At 44.0% G+C, this 21227-nt stretch overlaps 1 protein-coding gene across 1 annotated transcript in view; it reads left to right on the top strand.

Moving 5' to 3' along the window:
- Positions 1 to 166: 166 nt before the first annotated feature.
- Positions 167 to 21227, top strand: part of pfkpa (phosphofructokinase, platelet a) — a gene marked incomplete at both ends in the record, with an annotated part of 24423 nt that continues 3362 nt past the window's right edge. The window contains 20 exons of the mRNA XM_080544005.1: positions 167 to 269; positions 3765 to 3838; positions 4460 to 4537; positions 5350 to 5539; positions 6717 to 6882; positions 6981 to 7025; positions 7237 to 7345; positions 8110 to 8205; positions 9138 to 9230; positions 10460 to 10585; positions 11157 to 11221; positions 11851 to 11920; positions 13295 to 13441; positions 15278 to 15348; positions 15581 to 15668; positions 16485 to 16637; positions 18187 to 18339; positions 19013 to 19177; positions 20303 to 20364; positions 21172 to 21227. The exon at positions 21172 to 21227 is cut by the window's right edge and continues 56 nt beyond it. Coding sequence (XP_080400131.1) covers positions 167 to 269; positions 3765 to 3838; positions 4460 to 4537; positions 5350 to 5539; positions 6717 to 6882; positions 6981 to 7025; positions 7237 to 7345; positions 8110 to 8205; positions 9138 to 9230; positions 10460 to 10585; positions 11157 to 11221; positions 11851 to 11920; positions 13295 to 13441; positions 15278 to 15348; positions 15581 to 15668; positions 16485 to 16637; positions 18187 to 18339; positions 19013 to 19177; positions 20303 to 20364; positions 21172 to 21227 — 2110 coding nt within the window. The remainder of the gene's footprint in view (positions 270 to 3764; positions 3839 to 4459; positions 4538 to 5349; positions 5540 to 6716; positions 6883 to 6980; positions 7026 to 7236; positions 7346 to 8109; positions 8206 to 9137; positions 9231 to 10459; positions 10586 to 11156; positions 11222 to 11850; positions 11921 to 13294; positions 13442 to 15277; positions 15349 to 15580; positions 15669 to 16484; positions 16638 to 18186; positions 18340 to 19012; positions 19178 to 20302; positions 20365 to 21171) is intronic.

Consider the following 21227-nt stretch of genomic DNA (forward strand, 5'->3'; position numbering starts at 1 on the left):
CTTGAAACAGAGGCAGGCAGGCGGGATAGCGGATAGCGGGCACGGGCAGGGAGAGAGGAGAAAGGGGGCGGACAATTTTTTAGCCCTCCATCACCACCGGCACAATTTTATAACTGTTTATTATTAATTTAGATTTAATAAAAAAAATTGTATTAAGTAAGTGAAGATGGCGGCGCAGGCACAGCCAGACACCAAGAAGTTCTTCTTTGAGAACCTCTCCGGCGCGGGGAAATGCATCGCGGTGCTCACGAGCGGAGGGGATGCTCAAGGTACCGTGTGACAGATGACAGCGACAGAGAGAGTGTACTCTGTGACATTGTATCAGTGGAGAAGGAAGGCCCTGTGTTAGAGGGCGAAAAGCACCCGCTATGAATGTCAACGAAACATATAACTTGGTACAACGGTACAATGGATATACTAGATATCTAGTTTGGATACAAAGGATTAAAATTGAAAGAAGCAAATGTCAGAAATGCAGATAATCACAGGCGCGCGCAGTAAGCCATAGATACTGCGGCTAGCTGGCTGGCTAACTGAGCTATTTGAGTGCATTTTCTCACCACTAGTCAGCCAACATAGACAACCGTCAAGGTTATGCAGTAATGCAGTTATCGTTGTTTGGTCTTGCATGACATCGGCATTTTTGGGTTCATAGAAGTGTCTGACAGTCATTAGAATAGTATTATAGGCTGTTGATCTGTGACACCGGTACAGGTGGAATGCTGTGATGTTGCGCGGATTTCTTCTCCTATCCCTGCCCTCTGCATTGCGGAGTTACAGTCTTGTTCATGTGATCTTTCTTACCAGACGTGTCGGCATAGTTCCTCCTGTACGTCTAATGATGTAAAGAGATGTGAGGATGAATGTTTAGAAATAGAAGACAGGCGACCTAAGTCCTAACTCAACCAGGAAGTCACGCGCATGTTCTCTGACATAGAAATACAAATAAACTGCAATGCATATAGCTTATTGTTTCATAAAGCATGCACGGACATGGCGTATTTATCAATGGGTGTGTATGTTTTTGAACATGACAATGTCGAAATAAACAGTGTGATCCATATAGGTCTATATATTAGGGATACCCATCCTGTGAGGCTACATGATGTCGCCTACGTGAGGAGTTGCACCAGTCATCACAGAACGCAGCCTGCGTCAGAGTCAGAGACCCCTGGCCATGTGATCTCCTGTGTCACTGCAGGAGTTCAGCTGTGACACTGTTACAAGTTCTAACTAAACTTCAAACAGTGTAAAAAGTGTAGGCTACATTTGAAGAAAAGAGTGAGTGATATTAAAGCAGAACCATTTGGACCTCAATTTAGGGTGACAAGCGGCATAGTTCCTGTATGTCTATGATGTAAAGAGATATGATTGAACCCTGTCACATTATCAGGGCTGCCAAGTTTCACCAAAAGTTTGGAGTGAGATTTTTTGGCGGTGGAGCGACCCAAAACTGTGCACGTTTTGGCAGCGGCGGCCCCTCTCTGACTCTCCCACCCAATTATTTGTGCTAGTTTCCTGCAATTTTACATGTTGTTCATAATAAACCAGCACAAGAATTGAAAATAATTAACATTTTATAAAACAAGAAAAAAATTCAGACAAATATCATATTTATGAAATCTTAATAAACAAATACAGTAGCCTACAGACTCTAAAAGAAAAATGGGCCCCATCAACAGGACTCAGCCCCTTGGTCAGCAGCAGAAAGACCCGTGGTCATCATCTTATATACAGTGCATTGCTCATAGATGGCTATCATGTTATACAGTACATACCAGGGTTTTTCCTGGGTCAGAATGAGGGCTTTGGTGGTTGATCTTGTGCGAGCGCAGCACGCCCACATTTTTTTTGAGGGACCCCCAATTGTTGTATTTGTATTGTAAATTGTAATTTTAGTAACTACTAAATGCCTGCATTTATAATGACTTACGCCAAATTGGTGCAACCCAGTCCAGTAGGCTACCAGATACGATGTTGTAATGTATGCACATATTTTGCTACCACGGTTGCCCGACGGAATTGACAATGTCCAGCCCAACCGGTCTAAAAGCTGCCGTGGCATCTTTCTGCACGCGCGTTAACTTGAGTCTGCAATCGAAGCGGCAGGCGAGCGCTGATGGAAGAACCTGTGTTCACGCGAGCTGCAAGAACGTAGCAAGCAGTGGTTGCCAGATTGGGCTACTTTTGGTCACACTGGACCTGTGTGACCAAAAGTAGCCCAATCTGGCAACCACTGCTTGCTACGTTCTTTCATGTCCGGTAGCTTTCTTTCAAGGAATTTCAAAAATAAAAGTCCCGTAAAACAATTGTTATTTCTCGCCGTGAGAAATAGAGATGCGGCGTGAGAGCGTGAGAACTGGTTGAAATGCGTGAGTCTCACGGCGATTGCGTGAGACTTGGCAGCTCTGCACATTATGCCTCCACGGAACGTTTTGTTAATGCGAGTCACAGAACAATTACCTCTCTCACAGAAGTAAGATGGCTTACGTAAGATTTGACAAGTAAAATCTTACTTAAAGATTTTGAAGTAAATCTTAAATCATCCAGAGCAAGCAGGATTAAAGTAGCCTAGTATTTATGGTCTAGACTCTAGAGCAGGCATATTTACTGTCTTAACATCCAATAGTCTATTCTCTCACACTCGCATCACATTGCATAACGAGCCTACAATATTTGGAATGCCTTTGCTGCTTAGAGCAGAGGGCAATGCTGCAGCGGTAGGTTTATGGTTGATGGTCAGTCAGGTTGCCTCTGACTCAGGGCAGGAGGGCATTGATCAATCTTCTGTGAAAGGATTTACAATGCCATTCCAATGTTGTCTGCCTCGTTGGAGGGCTTCTGCTAGGCCCCCAAATCAGCCAGCTGAAGGATCGGAATGCATTCATGTCTGTCTCAAAACAACTCAGGCCATGCATGACAGGAACGTAGTCAGCATCAGAATGTCAGTAGCCCAGTAGCTTACTAGAGCAGTGTTCTATCTTTCTGCACTCAAACGTTACGTTCGGTTTACAGGGCTATTCACTCAAATGTGGTTACGTAACAGAACATGGATCATTGCCAATGCCTGTCTTTTACAAGTGACAATACAACAGCTGATCCCTTCGGATGATCATGCACAAACTAGGCCAACATTTGTAATGTAATTATGGACATACTGTAATGTATTGTGGAGCTTGTGTGTGTTCGCTGTGTGTGTTGCCTAGTAACAGTGTCAGAGCTTAGCTACTACACAGTTTGCCAATGTCGAGAGCACCAGGACCTTCATTCTATTGTTTATGACTCCTCCAGTCGGCCCGGGTCCAAGGACCTGCCCGGTCCAGACCATTAGCCTTTTCTTTTATAGGTTTACTTAGCCATTACTTAACCATTAGCATTCAGGGCACAGAACAGCGTCTCCCTAGTTCTCTCAAAAGAGACTGAATAGCTGTCAGACTACGTGGGAGGATTTAGCCAAACATGAGTTCGGCAGTAGTAGAGGACTTCCACAGGAACATGTACACATGCACACACAAACACACACACACTTTTCCATGGTGATAAAAGCACAACAATGTACATTGAGCAAGGCCCACAGCTTAATTTTATTCACTGTAATCATATGGTGTGACCATAAGTCCTCCGATCGCTATATCAACTGTTGACATGACATTGGCCTAACATGAAAGGGCCGGTAAGTATTATAAGCACTTGATATGTTAATGTTGGCATTGAGTGTCCCAATTAAAGAGAGTGTGAAATATTTTCATTTGTCTCTTGGCTAGGAATGAATGCCGCTGTCCGGGCAGTTGTTCGGATGGGAATCTATGTGGGAGCCAAAGTTTACTTCATTCGTGAGGTGAGTCTCTTTACAATGGTGGACTTTTCTTAACACTATGCTCACACACTCACTGAAAGCATGCAGAACTCTCTGTTCTGGCTCACAGACAATGTAGAAAGGCGAACACCGGCTTAACAATTGACTCCAATTTCACATACTACACTCCCCTCGCCCCTTGCTGATAACATTCTAGTCTCTTGGAGTCAACTCATCTATTGGCAAACATACAGTGTATACAAATAAACACTCTGCTGCTTATTCTCAAACGTATTAAAGGGCTTGGCTTACATTACGTACAATTCCAGGGCAGCAGGAGCTGATTCGTCCCAGTTATGTAATCAATGGTCCTCCTCACTCCTCAATGAGGATGTTATGTAACTGGCTAAAGGCATTAGCAGTGAGCGTGCATGCATTGGCCCTCGTGTCAGTAGAAATACAGTACAGTTTGATGAATCGAATAACTTGGACATTTGTCATTTGACGCCCTGCCATGGTACCGTATGGTTCATACAAGCAGCTAGCCAGCTTAGATGTAGTCACTGTATTACATCATAATTGCAGGCTATTCATTGTGTGTGTGTGTGTGTGTGTGTGTGTGTGTGTGTGTGTGTGTGTGATGTCTGTCTGTTTCACCTACAGGGATACCAGGGAATGGTAGATGGTGGAGACAACATAATAGAGGCCTCATGGGAAAGTGTCTCCAGCATGTTGCAAGTGGTGAGTAGAGCAAAGAACTGATGCCTAATGCACAACCAACAGTATTGACTATGATACTATTTGTGGTTCACTGTTACCATAGCCAATGGTACAGTACTGTATAGTTGTAATGATGGTTCTTTGATGATTGATTGATGGGTGGTGGCCGAGATTGGTGGAACCCAAAGTAATTAAAGATTCTTACTCAAGATAGACAAATAAGAAAGATGTATTCCAATACAGCGCTGTAGGTGAATTCTCCCATAGCAAGAGAGAACGCACACCAATATGTTGTAGACAGTGCTTCTTATAGGCGCTAGTTGATGATCAAGCAAACAGCTGTCCAACACAAATTATCCCAATGGCACCGTTCAGTCTGCTTGACCCTGAAGGGTCCCCTGACTCTCTGTCAGTCCTGAGTCTCGTGATGACCCATTGACCCATAGTCTAAATTAGTCTCTAGTTTAGTTTACAAGTTACAAGTGTCGAATGAGGTAGAGGGGACATGTTGGCTGAGTGTTTAACAGTTTAGAGGGCACAGCTTGATTATGATTCAAGTTTATACAGAGTGTTTAAAGTGCACAATGAAAACGCATCCTATAAATAGTCTAGCATGGCCTACATAAAGAAGAGGAATCCATAACTTTATATTGATTATTCCAGTTTTTTTTACATGGCTCTGACTTACAGTATATTATTAGAACCCTGATGATGCATTAAAGAATGATGACAAAACAGATGTATCTTCAGTAAACTTCAGTAAATAACTTACTCAAAATATCCTAGTTATTAAAGGACCGTCTCCCATCTATGTCTGTGTCGTGTCCCGCCAGGGGGGCACTGTCATCGGCAGCGCTCGGTGCAAAGAGTTCCGGTCCCACGAGGGGCGCCTGAAGGCGGCCAACAACCTGGTGGAGCGTGGCATCACCAACCTCTGTGTGATCGGAGGGGACGGCAGCCTCACAGGAGCCAACCTCTTCAGGGAGGAGTGGAGCGGCTTACTGGCAGAACTGGTCCAGCAAGGTGGGGGACAGGACATGAGCAGGGTTTACTGACATAAGCCCAATGCACACGGCGTGCGATTTTGACGCACCGCGAATTCGATTCCATTGTTTTGAATGAGACAATGCACACGGCGTGCAATGCGATATTGTCGCACGACAACATTCGATTCTCCATTCACACCCACACACTTCGGTGGTGTGAATTGAGAATCGAATGTTGTCGTGCGACAAAATCGCACGCCGTGTGCATTGGGCTATAGAGGGAAAGAAAAGTGTCTTACAGAGAGAGAATAATAGGAAACAAACCTGGACATGAGTGGGAGTGGGGTTTTTGGTGTGGCAGGTTTGTATAGTCTTACAAGATACTGTACACCTACAAACCTCCCCTGCAAACATAATCCACTGTGAGGTTGCTGGAAGAGGACAAAAAGAGGAAATCCCCAAAAATGAATGCTTCGGTCTGAAAGGATTTGTCCTGCGATGCTAATCCTCTGACCATGGGACATCAAGTTTGATTATGTTTTCATCTAAAAGGGATTTGCTATTTACTTTCTTAGACTTGTAGCCTGATTGTGTTTCATGCGTCAGAATAAAGCCACAACACTTTAACACTAGAACAGCCGTGCCATTTTACCTACTAAAAGAGCCGCCTTTTTCAATGCTAAGCTGCTATTTACACACAACGACCACTAGTTGGCCGCTTGTAAATTAGCCTGCTTCCTACACAGAGAAACGGCAAAATAGCTTTATATTAGCTTATCCTGATGAGATTTTGAAAAGGTAAGGATACTGGGTGGTAGAATGCATATACTGTATCTAGGAAAAGTCATGAAAGGAGGGTCCTGAAATTTGATCGAGTGCAAAGATATAACACTTTTTTTTTTACTCACAGGGACCCCTCATGGCTGTTCTAGTGTTAAAGATTATTTCAATAGAGGCTAATGTTGGTCCTAAACTCTAATGTTGGTCCTAAACTCTAATGTCGGTCCTAAACTCTAATGTTGGTCCTAAACTCTAATGTTGGTCCTAAACTCTAATGTTGGTCCTAAACTCTAATCTCGGTCCTAAACTCTAATGTTGGTCCTAAACTCTAATGTTGGTCCTAAACTCTAATGTTGGTCCTAAACTCTCTAATGTTGGTCCTAAACTGTAATGTCGGTCCTAAACTCTAATGTTGGTCCTAAACTCGGAAACAGGCTTGATTGAAGAGGACGCTGTTCAGAAGTACTCAGCCCTGCACATCGTGGGCATGGTGGGATCCATCGACAACGACTTCTGTGGCACTGACATGACAATCGGAACTGACTCCGCCCTGCACAGAATCATCGAGGTGGTGGACGCCATCATGACCACTGCCCAGAGGTTAGGAACATTACCCTGGCGTAGTGTTTTTGACTGAATGAGTGAACACTCATTTACACAGTATGTTTTTACATTCACCATTTCACTATGTCTTACAGTCACCAGAGGACGTTCGTGTTGGAGGTCATGGGAAGGCATTGTGGGTAAGTGGGTAACGTTACGGCTCATTTAACTGCCGATTGACATTGCTAACAGTCCGTAGTGGTGTCCTGCTGCGTGCCGTACAGCAAGGCAGGTGTGTGACCCTTGGGGTGTGTGTCCAGGTACCTGGCCCTGGTGAGTGTATGTGACCCCGGGGGGGTGTGTTTAGGTACCTGGCCCTGGTGAGTGTATGACTCTGGGGTGTGTGTCCAGGTACCTGGCCCTGGTGAGTGCCCTGGCCTGCGGGGCCGACTGGGTGCTGATTCCTGAGATGCCCCCGGAGGACGGCTGGGAGGACAAGATGTGTCAGAAGCTGTCGGCGGTAATGTGTCTTCTCACCTCTCGTTTAACCTCACAAAATCTCTCCACTGTATCTCAGCTATCTACAGTAACTAGGGCTGGCCAACCTGCTCTGTCTACAACAGTTAATAGTGTTCTTACACGATTTGTTGTCAATTGTAGATATTTCAAAGAAATTAGCCCATGTGCAATGAAATGCTGTTAATCAGTAAGGGCATTTGCTCTGTCCAGTGTCACGTATTAATAACATGTTCATTTAGATGGTAGATAGAAGATACTATGCGATTTGCAGGTAACATAGTGTTGATGTGTTATGGTGCATGTTTGGAAATGACTGTGTTTTATGGTCCAGACTCGATCCAGAGGTTCAAGGTTGAACATAATCATAGTTGCTGAGGGTGCCATTGACAGACATGGGAAAGCTATAACGTCTAGTATTGTGAAGGAAGTGAGTACCTTGAGTTTGCTGTAGAGGGCGACCAAAAGCACTGAGGCCCAACAGTGTTGAAACAGTCCAGCCGGCCTATGAGAGCAGGGCATTGTGGTTGGTTGCCATGGTGTTTATCGTCAAGACTACAAGATTGTAAGCGATAAAGTAAGTCAGGAAATCGCAATTGCAGGCGGTTCAAACCAAACGATCAGGACTGTTAGTTTGTTGAAATAAATCAGCCCATTTCTTTCTGGGTCTACAGACTCTTCTTTCACGGTTGGCCTCAGTCTTTTGAAAGCCCATGCAAAACATTGTGTTTTAGTTTTCTGTCATGTTGTCTTTTACTTCTCATATAGAACCGAGCAGGAATGAAAAGGCTGAATATCATAATAATATCTGAGGGGGCGATTGATTGTAACAACAAGCCCATAACCACAGACCATGTTAAGGATGTAAGTACAGTAACAGAAGGTCAGGGTCTGGAGCTCAGACCGCATAGACCTCTACTGCCCCTTGGTGTGGCTTTACTTTCTCGCCTTGCCCCTTACCCTGGAATGCTCACACACACTTCCTGGTGAGGCAGCTTTCTGTCACCTCTTCTCCAGCTACCCCAACTCGATCACCCGCTTTCTCCTCTACCAGCTCATCTAATGCTGCCGTACCAGATACAGTATAGCGCCTAACCAGGCTGTGAAAAGCACTGCAAAGAGAGGCATTCTATACCAAATAGGTATAACTAGGTGAATTCGGAAAGATTAAGGTCCACACATACATGTATAGTAGCTTTTAACAGAATATGACACCTTGGTGATGTAATTTTCTTGGGGTGTCCTGAAGGACTTTGACAGGACAGTCATACATGCAAAGCATTTAATACAGCTTGTGCCTACATATCCTTTCCTTGGTTTTGGCACGTTTTTTTCCAAAATTAATCTCATCAGCTTTGGATCTAATGTGCTCAGTGCAACCTATAAAGACCTCATTAACACAACCAAAAGACCCCACTAACATGACTGAAAACAACGATGGTTTGCAGGGTTTGCATGTGCGCTGCTGTTTCACTTTTTCCCGCAGCTAAAGCCTGTGATGGTGTTGTCTGTCTTCGTCTCTCGATGCAACACGTGAAACTTGTCTACACACTGTACAGCAATAATACTTAATAATAATAATAGTACTTATAATAATAATAATTATTATACTTTTCTACATTCCTTGTACATAGACTTTCCTCTTTGAACTTAAATTAAAATACCCTCAACAACAACAACAAAAATGTCTATGTGCATTATAAGTGTGCATGGAATAACATTGTCACATTTGGGGACATTGAACATGTCCCCAAATACCTTTAAATAGGACTCATATGTTGGTATGTATGTCCCAGCTTGTTGTCAGATGCCTGGGGTTCGACACTCGTGTGACAATCCTGGGTCACGTCCAGAGAGGCGGGACTCCCTCTGCCTTCGACCGTATCCTGGTAGGTGTTGTACTCTGCTCTTCTCTACAGCCCTCCCCAGTAATCCTGTTTATGCCATGCACCCACCAGGCCAGGGGAGGAAAAAACACTTGGTTAAGCACATGAACAGATTTGATATCATGGCACATACACCGATAGATGTCTCTATCACAGAGAGAGGGGTTAATCTGCTACGGCCTTGTTAATCTCATATTATGCAATAATCTATATGTAATCAAATGTTCTTATGTTTATGAAATCATAATTTTAGGATAATGGTGTGCTTATGCCAGCTTATTGTAATGCAGATATGTATATATATACATGTATGAGGGTCACCAATAAATTCTGGGAAAACTGAAGCAATAGACAGATGGAAAGTGCCACAACTCAGGTATTTGCCAAGTGGAACACCACACCTGGTTGTGGCCTAGAGAAGTTACCTACGTGTCTTTTTTGCCTTTCTCAGACAATAAGGGAAAGGTTTTTGGCAGTATGGGAAGTTTACTTTGCAACAATCTACTGAGAAGAGGGAGAGTCAAATTCTCTCCAGACTGACACTTTTGTGTTAGCATCACGGTGTATTGGTGAAAAGTGAACTGACAGTTTCCTGGTGTGAACGGGGATTAAGTAATGATATATGGTTTAAGATTTTTGTTGGAAAAATGTAAACCAAAGGGGGGATATTGTAGTGGTTTTATATCATGTTATACTGAGAAATGTGGGTCTCTCTGGAGTAGGGGCGAAATCTAGCACTCAAGGAAGGCCCATTTCCTTCCTGTAAGGTGTGAGCCAAGATCTGTGGTGCAGTGAACAATTCTGACTATGGACAAGGCCCATAACTTATGTATTCACAGATTTGTATAAATGGTTCCCAAGAATGGTGACCTCATGACCAAGGACAGTTCTATAAATATGAGTCCCACCTATCGTTTGGGGCCTTTTTTGCTTCCTGCTTGCTTCTTGCTCCTGCGCTCATGTAAACTTGGCATAATAAAAGGCCTCTTTGGAGACTATTGATCTAAGCTCTTGGTGCTTTGTAAGTTCTACTAAATCTATTAAGAATCAATTATATCCACGACACGCCCCCTAATCCAAGATCTAAGATCCAAGTTTTATAACAGAAAGAGAGTAAAAGAGTCGAGAAATACAAGTTCTGGGAGAGGAAGAGAGATAATCCTCCATGTGACATAAAGACATGTCCAGATTGTGTGTGTGTGTGTGTGTGTGTGTGTGTCCGTCCTCTTTAGGCCAGTCGTATGGGCGTAGAAGCCGTCCTCGCTCTGTTGGAGACCGACGCCAACACCCCTGCCTGCGTGGTCTCTCTGTGTGGGAACCAGTCGGTGCGCCTGCCTCTTATGGAGTGTGTTCAGATGGTAGGTACTGCCCGAGAAACACACTGCATTGTGTCAGTGGGATGAGCGTTGTTTTGTTTTCTCTGAGTGAGGCATTTTGGCTTAATCATTATCGCAGATAGTGAGGATTTGTTATTATTGTCTGCACAATGGTGATGACATTTGGACTTTCTCACTCCTAGCTCACGTGACTGGGTCTGGTTAAAAAGTCTGCAAGTCTGGCAACATCATTTTTCTGTCCAGATACTTTCTCGAAGCTTTCAAATTATATGTCATACATTGAAATCTGAAACAAGTTGAAGAAGTCATGGATATATTTGAATGTTGGTACCCACCCATCACCGTGCTGAGAAAACCAGCCTCAAAGTATTCAGACTTTTTTCACAGAGGTAATGGGTGGGAACAGCTGGTTAACTCCACCCTAACCACTCCCTCAAGACAACCACTCCCCCATTACACTACCTGTCATCTGTCAGTGGGGTTGTCTAACCCTCAGGAAACAAACTTGCAGAGTTGAGTCAGAGCACTTGTGAGTCAGAGCAGTACAGTACAAGTGTAGCAAATCCATGTGTAATCTGCTTTTGTTCCACAGACTCAGGAGGTCCAGAAGGCCATGGATGAGAAGAAGTTTGAGGAAGCAGTGAAGCTGCGTGGCAGGTACATACTACAGACAGCAGCAGACTGGGACTGATGAGGGACAGTGACCCTACTGTTCCCCTGGCGACCACATGACTGTGTCGGTGACTGAGAGATGTGCCTGGGAGAGAGTCTGCTCAGGCAGGAAGTTAGATCACAGTGTTCCGTCAGCTCACTGAAGTTTATGAACTTAGAGCTCATTGAGAAACAGCTTTACCAGTGTGGGAGGATGTCCCCTTTGCAATAGACCTATCGCTAAGCCACGCTCCGAAATAGAAATGGTCCAATCATACCACAGCAAAAGTCACGACAGGCAGAAAACTCGGACGAACAACTTGCTAATATCTGATGGTGAAAAGCTTCTAGACAAAATATTCTTGTCATCTTTAAAACAGAACATGTCTATTACTTGCTGTGGTAAATCAAAAATCTGAAATTTGCCAACTCCCGCCGTTGTAAGTCATCGAATGTCATTCAGTCACGGTCGGTCAGTCAGTCACGGTCGGTCAGTCAAGCGTTGTTTGTTTGTCCGAGTTTTCAAAGGGTAATACAGAAGCAATGGGAAATAACTCTGCACTGTACTAAGAGAACGCTAAGATAACACGTGGTTTCAAATACTTTTTCATGTTGCTGTCTTTGTGTTTCCACAGGAGTTTTGAAAACAATCTGAGGACTTACAAACTCCTGGCACACCGTAAACCAGAATCAGAACTCCCACAAGTAAGACAAACTGCCAGGGCCACATAATGTCCTTTGTTGATAATATTCGGTTGTTAAGTCTGACATCAAACGTGACGTTTAGCAATTTCCGGGTCCAAACCAGAAATTCCCTGCACCAGAGTACCAGTGTACTACAGCGGTAGAATGACAGTTCAATCGTTTTTTAGACTCGGATCTATTCATACAACAAGGGACACAATACTTTCCAGTTTTCCCCATACTGTCAGGGTCTTTGAGCCTCGGAAAAGCGCTATATTAATATAATGAATTATTATTATTACTGAGGCATTTCGAAGAGAGCGCCTCAGCCAACTTTGGACCCGGGGAACACGTCACGACTTAACAACCCAATACATTTTGTCCGCCCTGACTGCTCCTAAGATAGAGAACCCAGTGGGATAATCAACTGTTGAAATCCCTCCCCTCACACGGCTTCGTACGTCTTGAGAAATTCTAACTTCCAAGTGAGTCATTGTTAATTAACCCTGGTGGTAACCTGAGTTATAAATGGCACATTATTATGATTCTACAGTGCTGCTGTAGGTGTTCATCAGCATCTCTGCAGGAGGTAATTACAGTACCTGTCATTCACTTGGAGCTCATGTAGCCCAGGAGTAGAAACCCGGAGGAACACTAGCTGACTACCGTTCTGACCCTGGCAGGCTTTAAGCCATGTGATGTAGCTCTGCCTGAGGCTAGCCTGGGGGAAGATGCTTAGGCATGGCCAGCATGAGACCATGAATGGACACATGGTTCCAGAAAAACATGTATGGATTCCCTGTCTGCATCCTGACCTGCTCCCTTCAGAACCGCTGCTGGTGTGAGCTCCGGGGACCCCAGCTAATCAATGGTGCCCAGGGTGGAAGGTTCTGGGGGTGTGAATGAGTGAACTACAAGCAACAGAGACATCCTGCTGTTCGATTCAGAAAGTATCATATCGACTGTGTTGCATTGTAGCAGTTTGCAGGCTCGGCGCGTGCCTTGGACACTGTGAACACAGACTCTGAATGTTCCGATGACACAGTGTGACAATGTGACATTGTGAGCTTAGAATTATAAGGTTCTATCTCCGTTTAGGGTAGTTCAGAGATATTGAGCGTCAAAGTTTTTACATTCCATTATGTTTTGTGAGAGGGAACCTTTGTATTTTATTAATTACTAACTAAAAAAAAGTATACATTTTAAAAATAACACCTCACAGGCATTAATAAACACCTAATGGATCAGATTATGTAAAAAACTATATTTTGACCAAAAATGGAGATAGAACCTTATAATTCTAACATCACGACATGATGACTGAGGGTGACCGGCGACATTTAGTGACGAGGCTACAGTCTGACGGTGTCCTCTCTATGACGGTTCCCCTCGCAGAGTAACTTCAACGTGGCCATTCTGAACGTGGGCGCCCCCGCGGCGGGCATGAACGCGGCCGTGCGCTCCGCCGTCAGGGTGGGGATCTCAGAGGGACACAAGATGTTCGCTGTCAACGACGGGTTTGAAGGATTCTACAAGGGACAGGTACGTCCTCCTCGCTACTCTGTCTTATCGGAGATAATATTCATATTCACTGATCTACAGGGATGTCGTCTTAAGTAATGGACCTATCGCTAAGCCACGCCCCAAAATAGAAACGGTCCAATCATATCACAGCAAAAGTCACTACAGGCAGAAAACTCGGACAAACAACTCGCTAATATCTGATGGTGAAAAGCTTCTAGACGAAATATTCTTGTCATCTTTTTTTTTAAAAACATGTCTATTACTTGCTGTGGTAAATCAGAAATCAGAAATTTGCCAACTCCCGCCATTGTAAGTCATCGAACGTCATTCAGTCACGGTCGGTCAGTCAGTCACTGACAGTGAAGCGTTGTTTGTTTGTCTGAGTTTTCAAAGGGGCTTCGCTTAGCGAAGGTTGGTCATATTCACCAGCAAAGGTTCACTCACATACGGTAGGGTACATATCTGCCTATACACAAAATAACCACTCATTTCTCTTTTATAGTGTCGTTGTACTAAATATACAGAGACAAGTGTGATTGTGGAAACACCAGACAGAGGCAAGGAGAGGCGTGTCTAGATGATGTCTAACAGCTGATTCACCTAGTGCTTTCTGACAGGGATTATCGGCCCGGATTACTGTAAACCAATTAGTCTTCCAGATATTCCCTCCCTGCACAGGTTAATGTAGTACCGCTCTGCAATGACAGGGGGCGATGTAACCCACACACTGGGCTTTGAAGTTCACTAACAGGGGAAAAAGTCTGACATTATTATTATTATTATTATTATTATTATTATTATTATTATTGACGTCACTAGATATTAAAATGAAACAAAGGTGAATTGTTTTCTATGAAAGCCAGTGTCAATGGAAATCGCCATCTTTATCTTCAATTGCATCAACTCTGATTGTTCTGATTGTTTGGACCAACTCATGTAACACTAGCAACGCTGGTCCTCTCCCACTGGTCCAGACTCACATTATCAGGTGCAGTCTTTTCAATCATAAGTCACAGAGTGCAGTATCACTTTAATCAGAGCATTTGCACACTAAACACCCAGTTCTCCAGCAACCCAGTAGTCCTATCATTTCACTATCATCACTACCATTCACTATCATCACTACCATTGTAGTAGGTTCCACTGGTGAAGCTCTGGTGGGGGAGACATTCTTGCTAGCTGTACCTCTGGTCAGTTATCGGGTCAGCTGTTGTTGATGTCACATACCGATGTAGGAACATTCCCATCACTGTTCCTGCATAACCAACCAATCAGTAAACAGTTCAACATCCACTCACCCAGCACTTTATTTGGAACACTGACACAGCTTAGCATTTAACTCAATACACTAGTAAACACTGACACAGCTTAGCAGGTGTATCAGTCGGTTAGTGTATATAGAATAATGCTAAACATGCACTGAGTTAATAATACTCCCCACCTGGTGGCGTCAGCTGAACAGAACTGACCCTCAGCATGACCCTCTGACAGGTGTTCCTGTCTGTGTTGTTGTTGTGACCCTGAACAGTTCCTCCCCCAGGGCAGTGGGCATCACACACCCCCTGCCTCTCACTGACTCTGGGACCCCCCCACCCCCCTCTATCTGACACACACACACACACACACACACACACACACACACACACACACACTAGCACACAACTGACAGTGTAATCTATATTAGTTTTACATGACTCTAATTTACAGTCTATATAATTGTTGTCCTACTGCCCCCTTTGTCATTGTCTTTAAAAAAAAAAAAGGCTTATATATTGTTGTTTTATTACATTATTGTTTTATTATATTGTTGTTATATAAACATGATTGTGATTGTGATTGTGATTGCGTCCTCAGATAAAAGAGGTCAAATGGGCAGATGTGGGAGGATGGACAGGCCAAGGCGGATCTCTGCTGGGAACTAAACGGTAGCGTCACCATTGATAACACTCCCATACTGCACAGGATAGAGTGAAATAGTCACACCAAGACTCCATCCATCGTTTTCACGACCCAGTAAAACCTACCGTTAGTTATTGCTATCAATGTTTTTTTATGGACGGTAAGTCAGTCATCCGAATGTGTGATCCTGTGTCTGTGTTTGTGATTATTGTTTGCCACGGATTTATTGATTTACATTTTTTATGTCTTTGCCTCCAGAACACTTCCTGCAAATCATGTTGAAAAAATCGCTGAGCAGATGCGAGAACATAATATTAATGCGTTGCTAGTTATCGGGGGATTTGAGGTATGTAAATGTCTCTTTTTATATATTGCATATTTACTCATGAACTTGGAGCTTTCATTTAGAATTACCGTATGCATATATTTCACATTGTGCAGCATTTATGCATAAGCATTTGTGACCAAATATGGAAAGTTTTTACACTCTTAATTAAAACATAATGTCAGAATTGTTATTACAGTATATTGATTGCTCTGATCTTAATTTGTGTAGTATAATATTATGTTATGGTTAAGTAGATTATAGAGAACACTGTTATGTTGATTTTGCCAAACCCTTTCCATCAATTTGCTCCTTTGTAGTTACATGCTTTCATTGCTTAGTCATGCTCATATTCATTTCTCTGGCACTTAGTGTTGCAAATGTATACTCAGTGAATGTGAAAGATGTGAAACTGGTTCATTGTTCATTTATTTGTCTTGTAATGTCTCAATTCACCCAAAGTTAAAGTACGGTCCTTCAGTTGCGGCATTCAAGACAGTCAAATGAAAAGTGAACCAAATCTCAAATTGATAAAAAATTATCATTTGGTCATGAAAAACAGAGAACACCTGCTTATCTTAAGCCATTTCACGCACTTCTGTGTAGGTGCTCACCAGCTATTATCTATCTATCTGTGTGTGTGTGTGTGTGTGTGTGTGTGTGTGTGTGTGTGTGTGTGTGTGTGTGTGTGTGTGTGTGCGCGTGCGTGCGTGCAGAGTGGTACCTGTCTGTTTCACGCTGTCCGTTGTGATAGACCTGGCTCTCCCCTTGGCACCCTTTCATGTCTCTCCCCTAGTAGCGACAGCCGCCACTAAAGCCCTTGGCTGTGCCCTGCAGGCCTACCTGGGACTGATGGAATTGTTAATCGCCCGTGGGAAATATGACGAGCTCTGTGTGCCCATGGTCATGGTCCCCGCCACTGTCTCCAACAATGTGCCGGGCTCAGATCTCAGCATTGGCGCAGACACAGCTCTGAACGCCATCACTGATGTAAGTGAGGCTGGCGAGAATAGCCACATCACACGGCCAGCCAGCCAGCCAATCAGTGCCGCCACCTGTACCGACCAACCGCTCGGCCTTTCATTTACCAGCATCAGCCAATCAGCAATCACAGCCAGACAAGGCTAAAGGTTGCATTGAGTAGAGAGGGAAATAGGATGAATATAAAAAAAACAATATGCATGATACTTTATGAAGCCTTTAATTAAGGTTGTCACATGGGGGTATTTCATATCAACATACTTACTGTACTTACTGTAACAGCATTGGTTCAATAACATCACGACTGACATTCTGGCTCAATTAACAACCGTAGTCCATTCTTCGGTCAGATATTGAACATTTCCCTCAGCTCTAACTAACGGATAAGCATGCATCACACATCGTGGCTAGACAGACAGACAGACAGATGGTCCCTGAGTTTCTGGACTAGAAGGTGTGACTGGTAAAGCCAAAGCCGAGCTCATGTTGCCCAGGTAAGTGACTGACGACATGGAGGCATGCTGTGACGTACCATTGTGTCGTGGCCGCCATGTTTGCTCAGCCTGCCCCCTTTGACTGTGTGTGTCCCTACCCCATTCACAAAGATGAGTGGTCAACATTCAGGCTTAATAATAATTATAATAATTATAATTATAATAGTATAATAATAATACTGCTCAGTAGCACACACTAACCCTACGTGCACTAACTAGTCATGAGATAGTAAATCCTTGTGCAAGAGTTAGCTGACTGCTAACATCTCTGTAATAACACCTTGATATCATTGATAGGACAATGATACATATTGCTATGGAGTAGCATGTTCACTATGCATTGTTTTTTAACTGATCTGTGTCATGCTTCAGTCTCAAAATGAGATGTTGTACAGATGCAGACCAAAAAGCTCAGTGAGGGCTTATCCACCATGGGTTTGCAGTAGCTACAGTAACACGAGTACTTCTCAAAGGTACTTAAAGCATTAGAGCGGTTAAGTACAGCATCACACACATCTAACAACAACAGCAAGTTGTCCAATCGTGAAACAGATGTCCAGTCTTTGCTCAGGCTTGGCCACTATCTTTAGTCCTTCGTCTCCGTCCCCATCCCACCATCCTCATCCCCTCGTTTTCTGACTTCACCAGTTGCCTGTCCTCCCGCTGCCTGTGTTCCCCAACATCCAGCCATTGTGCCGATTGGCTGACGTACCATCTGAGTGCAGTGTCACCGCATTGAGCTGCGAATGCCCCCCGCCAAAGTCTTCGCCCCTGCGGAGTGACCCGTCCTCCCAGCCCTCCCCAGTCTCCAGTCACCCCTCCCTCCCTCCTTTTCCCCTGTTTCCTTTCTTTCTTTCTTTCCTTCCTTCCACCTTATCTTCCCTCCCTCCCTCCCCCCCACCCTTCTCCTCTCTGCCAATGGGAAGCCATAGCCGCTATCACACGGAAAGAGCCGGAATGGCAGGGTACGCTCGATTGTGAGAGGTTGGCCTCTCAGGCAGGAAGTGTACGTGGTTCAGGTGGACCCAGGCGGTTCTAACACAGTTTGTATTGACACGCTTTAGGCGCTTGAGTGTCTGCTGCAGCTGTATGACGCTCGGGCCCGCTTTGAGGAGTTTTGCATCCCGATGTGTATGCTGCCTGCCACCATTAGTAACAATGTGCCCGGCACTGACCTTAGTATTGGGGCAGACACAGCACTCAATGCCATCGTGGAGGTAAGGGGAAACTCCACCCAAATTACTCCACCCTTGTATGACGTAGACGTTGAGATGTGATTTGAAATATATATATATAATACATCCTTATCTATAGATAGACATACTTCTGATGTATGTTTTAGTTCCCGTAAACAATGTATACATGAACAATTGAACATAACTAGTAGATTATGCCACCGATGTAACACTGCAAACGTTTGTATGGTTCTTTCGTGTGTTAAGTTAACCAAGTTTGTGTGCTTTGTATCCTCCTACAGGACCACAGTCTTGTCATGCAACATTTATGAATGAACAGGTCTGAATGTTGAGTGTAGCAACTTATCCTGGCCTGTTACATACTGGGCTTGTTACATAACCCCCACAGTACATTCCAAGAATCCCTAACATAATATGTAACATATTATATTAACAGAATGAGAAGTGAAGGCATTTAGTGTACTGAAGTTAGTCTGCCCAGAAGAAATGTGTTTGTTGAGTAACTTTTTCAAACAATATCAATGTATATGTTTGTGGCATCTCAGAGAGATCTCGGTGCTAACTGTGTGTGTGTGTGTGTGTGTGTGTGTGTGTGTGTGTGTGTGTGTGTGTGTGTGTGTGTGTGTGTGTGTGTGCGCGTGTGTGTGTGTGTGTGTGCGTGTGCGTGTGTGTGCGTGTGCGCGGGGGGGGTCAGACATGTGACCGTATCAAGCAGTCAGCCAGTGGGACCAAGCGTCGTGTCTTCATCATCGAGACCATGGGGGGGTACTGTGGGTACCTGGCCAGCGTGGGGGGCCTGGCCGCTGGGGCAGACGCTGCCTACATCTACGAAGAACCCTTCGACATCAGAGACCTTCAGGTGATGCACACAGAGACGCCCTTCGCTTCAACTTCCATCCTAATGCAAACACTTAACACTAGAACAGCCGTGCCTTTTTTACCTACTATAAGAGCCGCCTCGCCCCTCTTTACAATGAAAAAAGCTGCTATTTACACACAACGACCACTAGTTGGCCGCTTGTAAATTAGCCTGCTTCCTACACAGAAAAAGAGCGAAATAGCTTTATACTAGCTTATCCTGATGTGATTTAGAAAATGTAAGGATACTGGGTGGTAGAACGCACATATCTAGGAAAAGTAATTAAAGGAGGGTCCTGAAATTTAATCGAGTGCAAAGATATAACACTTTTCTTTACTCATGGCTGTTCTAGTGTTAATGATAACCACACTAAATTATACATGATACCAAATATCAGGGCCAGCCCAAGGCATAAACGGACTAAGCGGTCGCTTAGGGCCACAACCACTAGAGGGAGCCACACTTAGGGGGAAAAAAAGGACTGATGTTGGATGGTGGTGAAAGGATGGATAGCTAGTTTCTACAGTAGCCTGTTGTTTTGTTGTTAACATAGTTAACAGTTTTGTAGTGTTCACTTTATTTATTTGGAATATTTTGCACTCATATTGATTGTTCATTGCGATTTATTTGTTTTGTGTTCATTTGTCATTGTCTTTAGTTATAGACCTTGTTACGTGCAAGGTTGTTGCTTTTATAGTTGAAAATGTTTACTTTTAATGTTATCTAACTTCTCAAATGTTAATATAGATGTTATGTTATTTATCGAAAACACCCGTCAATCAAAAACTCAACCCCCCCGATAAAACGTGTGTGTGTGGGGGGGGGGGGGGAGGCACATAAAAAATCCTAGTGCCGGCCCTGCCAAATATGATGCAAAATATGTCCTCCCAAGCAATTATAACAGCTGACATCAGCTTATGACAAGTGACTGTTATGACCCACACCTTTGTTTAGCTAAGCCAGGTGGCTAGTAGTATTACATCTTGTCCAAGTTTAATGTTAAAATACCATAGTATTGAAAAGAGCTTATCTGGGACCTGTATGTATAAATCCTTACAAGGAGCAAGCATGACCTCTGCTGGTCAAGAGCAGGCACACTCATGACTCCACCATCATGTCTTTCAGTCAAACGTTGAGCACCTGACAGAGAAGATGAAGGGAAGCATCCAGAGAGGACTGGTGCTGAGGTAATGTGTGTCCTTCCCTTCCCTCTCGGTGCTCTGTTACAGACGTTCACATCAGTTTGGTCTCTTCTACTCTCAGTCAGAACATGGTCAAACGCATGTGCAGTAGACATCCAACGTCATCAGCCATCAATCATCTTTAAACCGGTTCAGACTAGCTCAGGGGTGCAAACTTGTCACCTTTCTGCTAAATTAGCTGTTTTTACCTCAAAATAGGTCATCCACGTGAATCATGTAGATCTGCAAAACACATATTTGGGGGGGGGGGTGGGGGGGGGGCGGTCCAAGTCACATGATGGCTATTCTTCTAACTCATCTTCCTGTCTACTAAACTCCGCTGCTGTTGAAATAACTGTTAGCGTCATGCAGCTAGATACAATTCTAGACAGTGTGGAGGACACAGTCACAGTAAGCCACCTGTTTTCAACATAATTATGCGGGTGTTAAGGTTAGGGCCGCTGCTGAGACCACCATTAGCGCTAGCGCTATTCCCCTCCCCCCCATAACAAAAATGATCATTATCATTGATAATTGTCTTAGTGCAAAAAAAAGTGTCACCTTTTTGGGCCATCACCAGTTTGCACCCCTGCTAGCTAGTCAGGAGGAGGACATACATGGACAGCACATTCAGTGTTTGAAGTCCCTATTTTACCCTGGAAATGTGTTGGCCCTGCGCCCTGCTCTGAGTTCAGCAGCTTCAACTTGAGCAGATTGATGCAGCGTGCTAGAACAGCATCCTGTGCCCAGTAGCCATGTTGTCTGATAACCGTCAGATGTGGACTTCACAACTGACCTTTTGCTATTTTGCAGAAACGAGAACAGTAACGAGAACTACACGACTGACTTCATCTACCAGCTGTACTCTG

The sequence above is a fragment of the Nansenia antarctica genome (genome assembly GCF_963989245.1).
Source record: "Nansenia antarctica genome assembly, chromosome: 13".
Classification (NCBI taxonomy): domain Eukaryota; kingdom Metazoa; phylum Chordata; class Actinopteri; order Argentiniformes; family Microstomatidae; genus Nansenia; species Nansenia antarctica.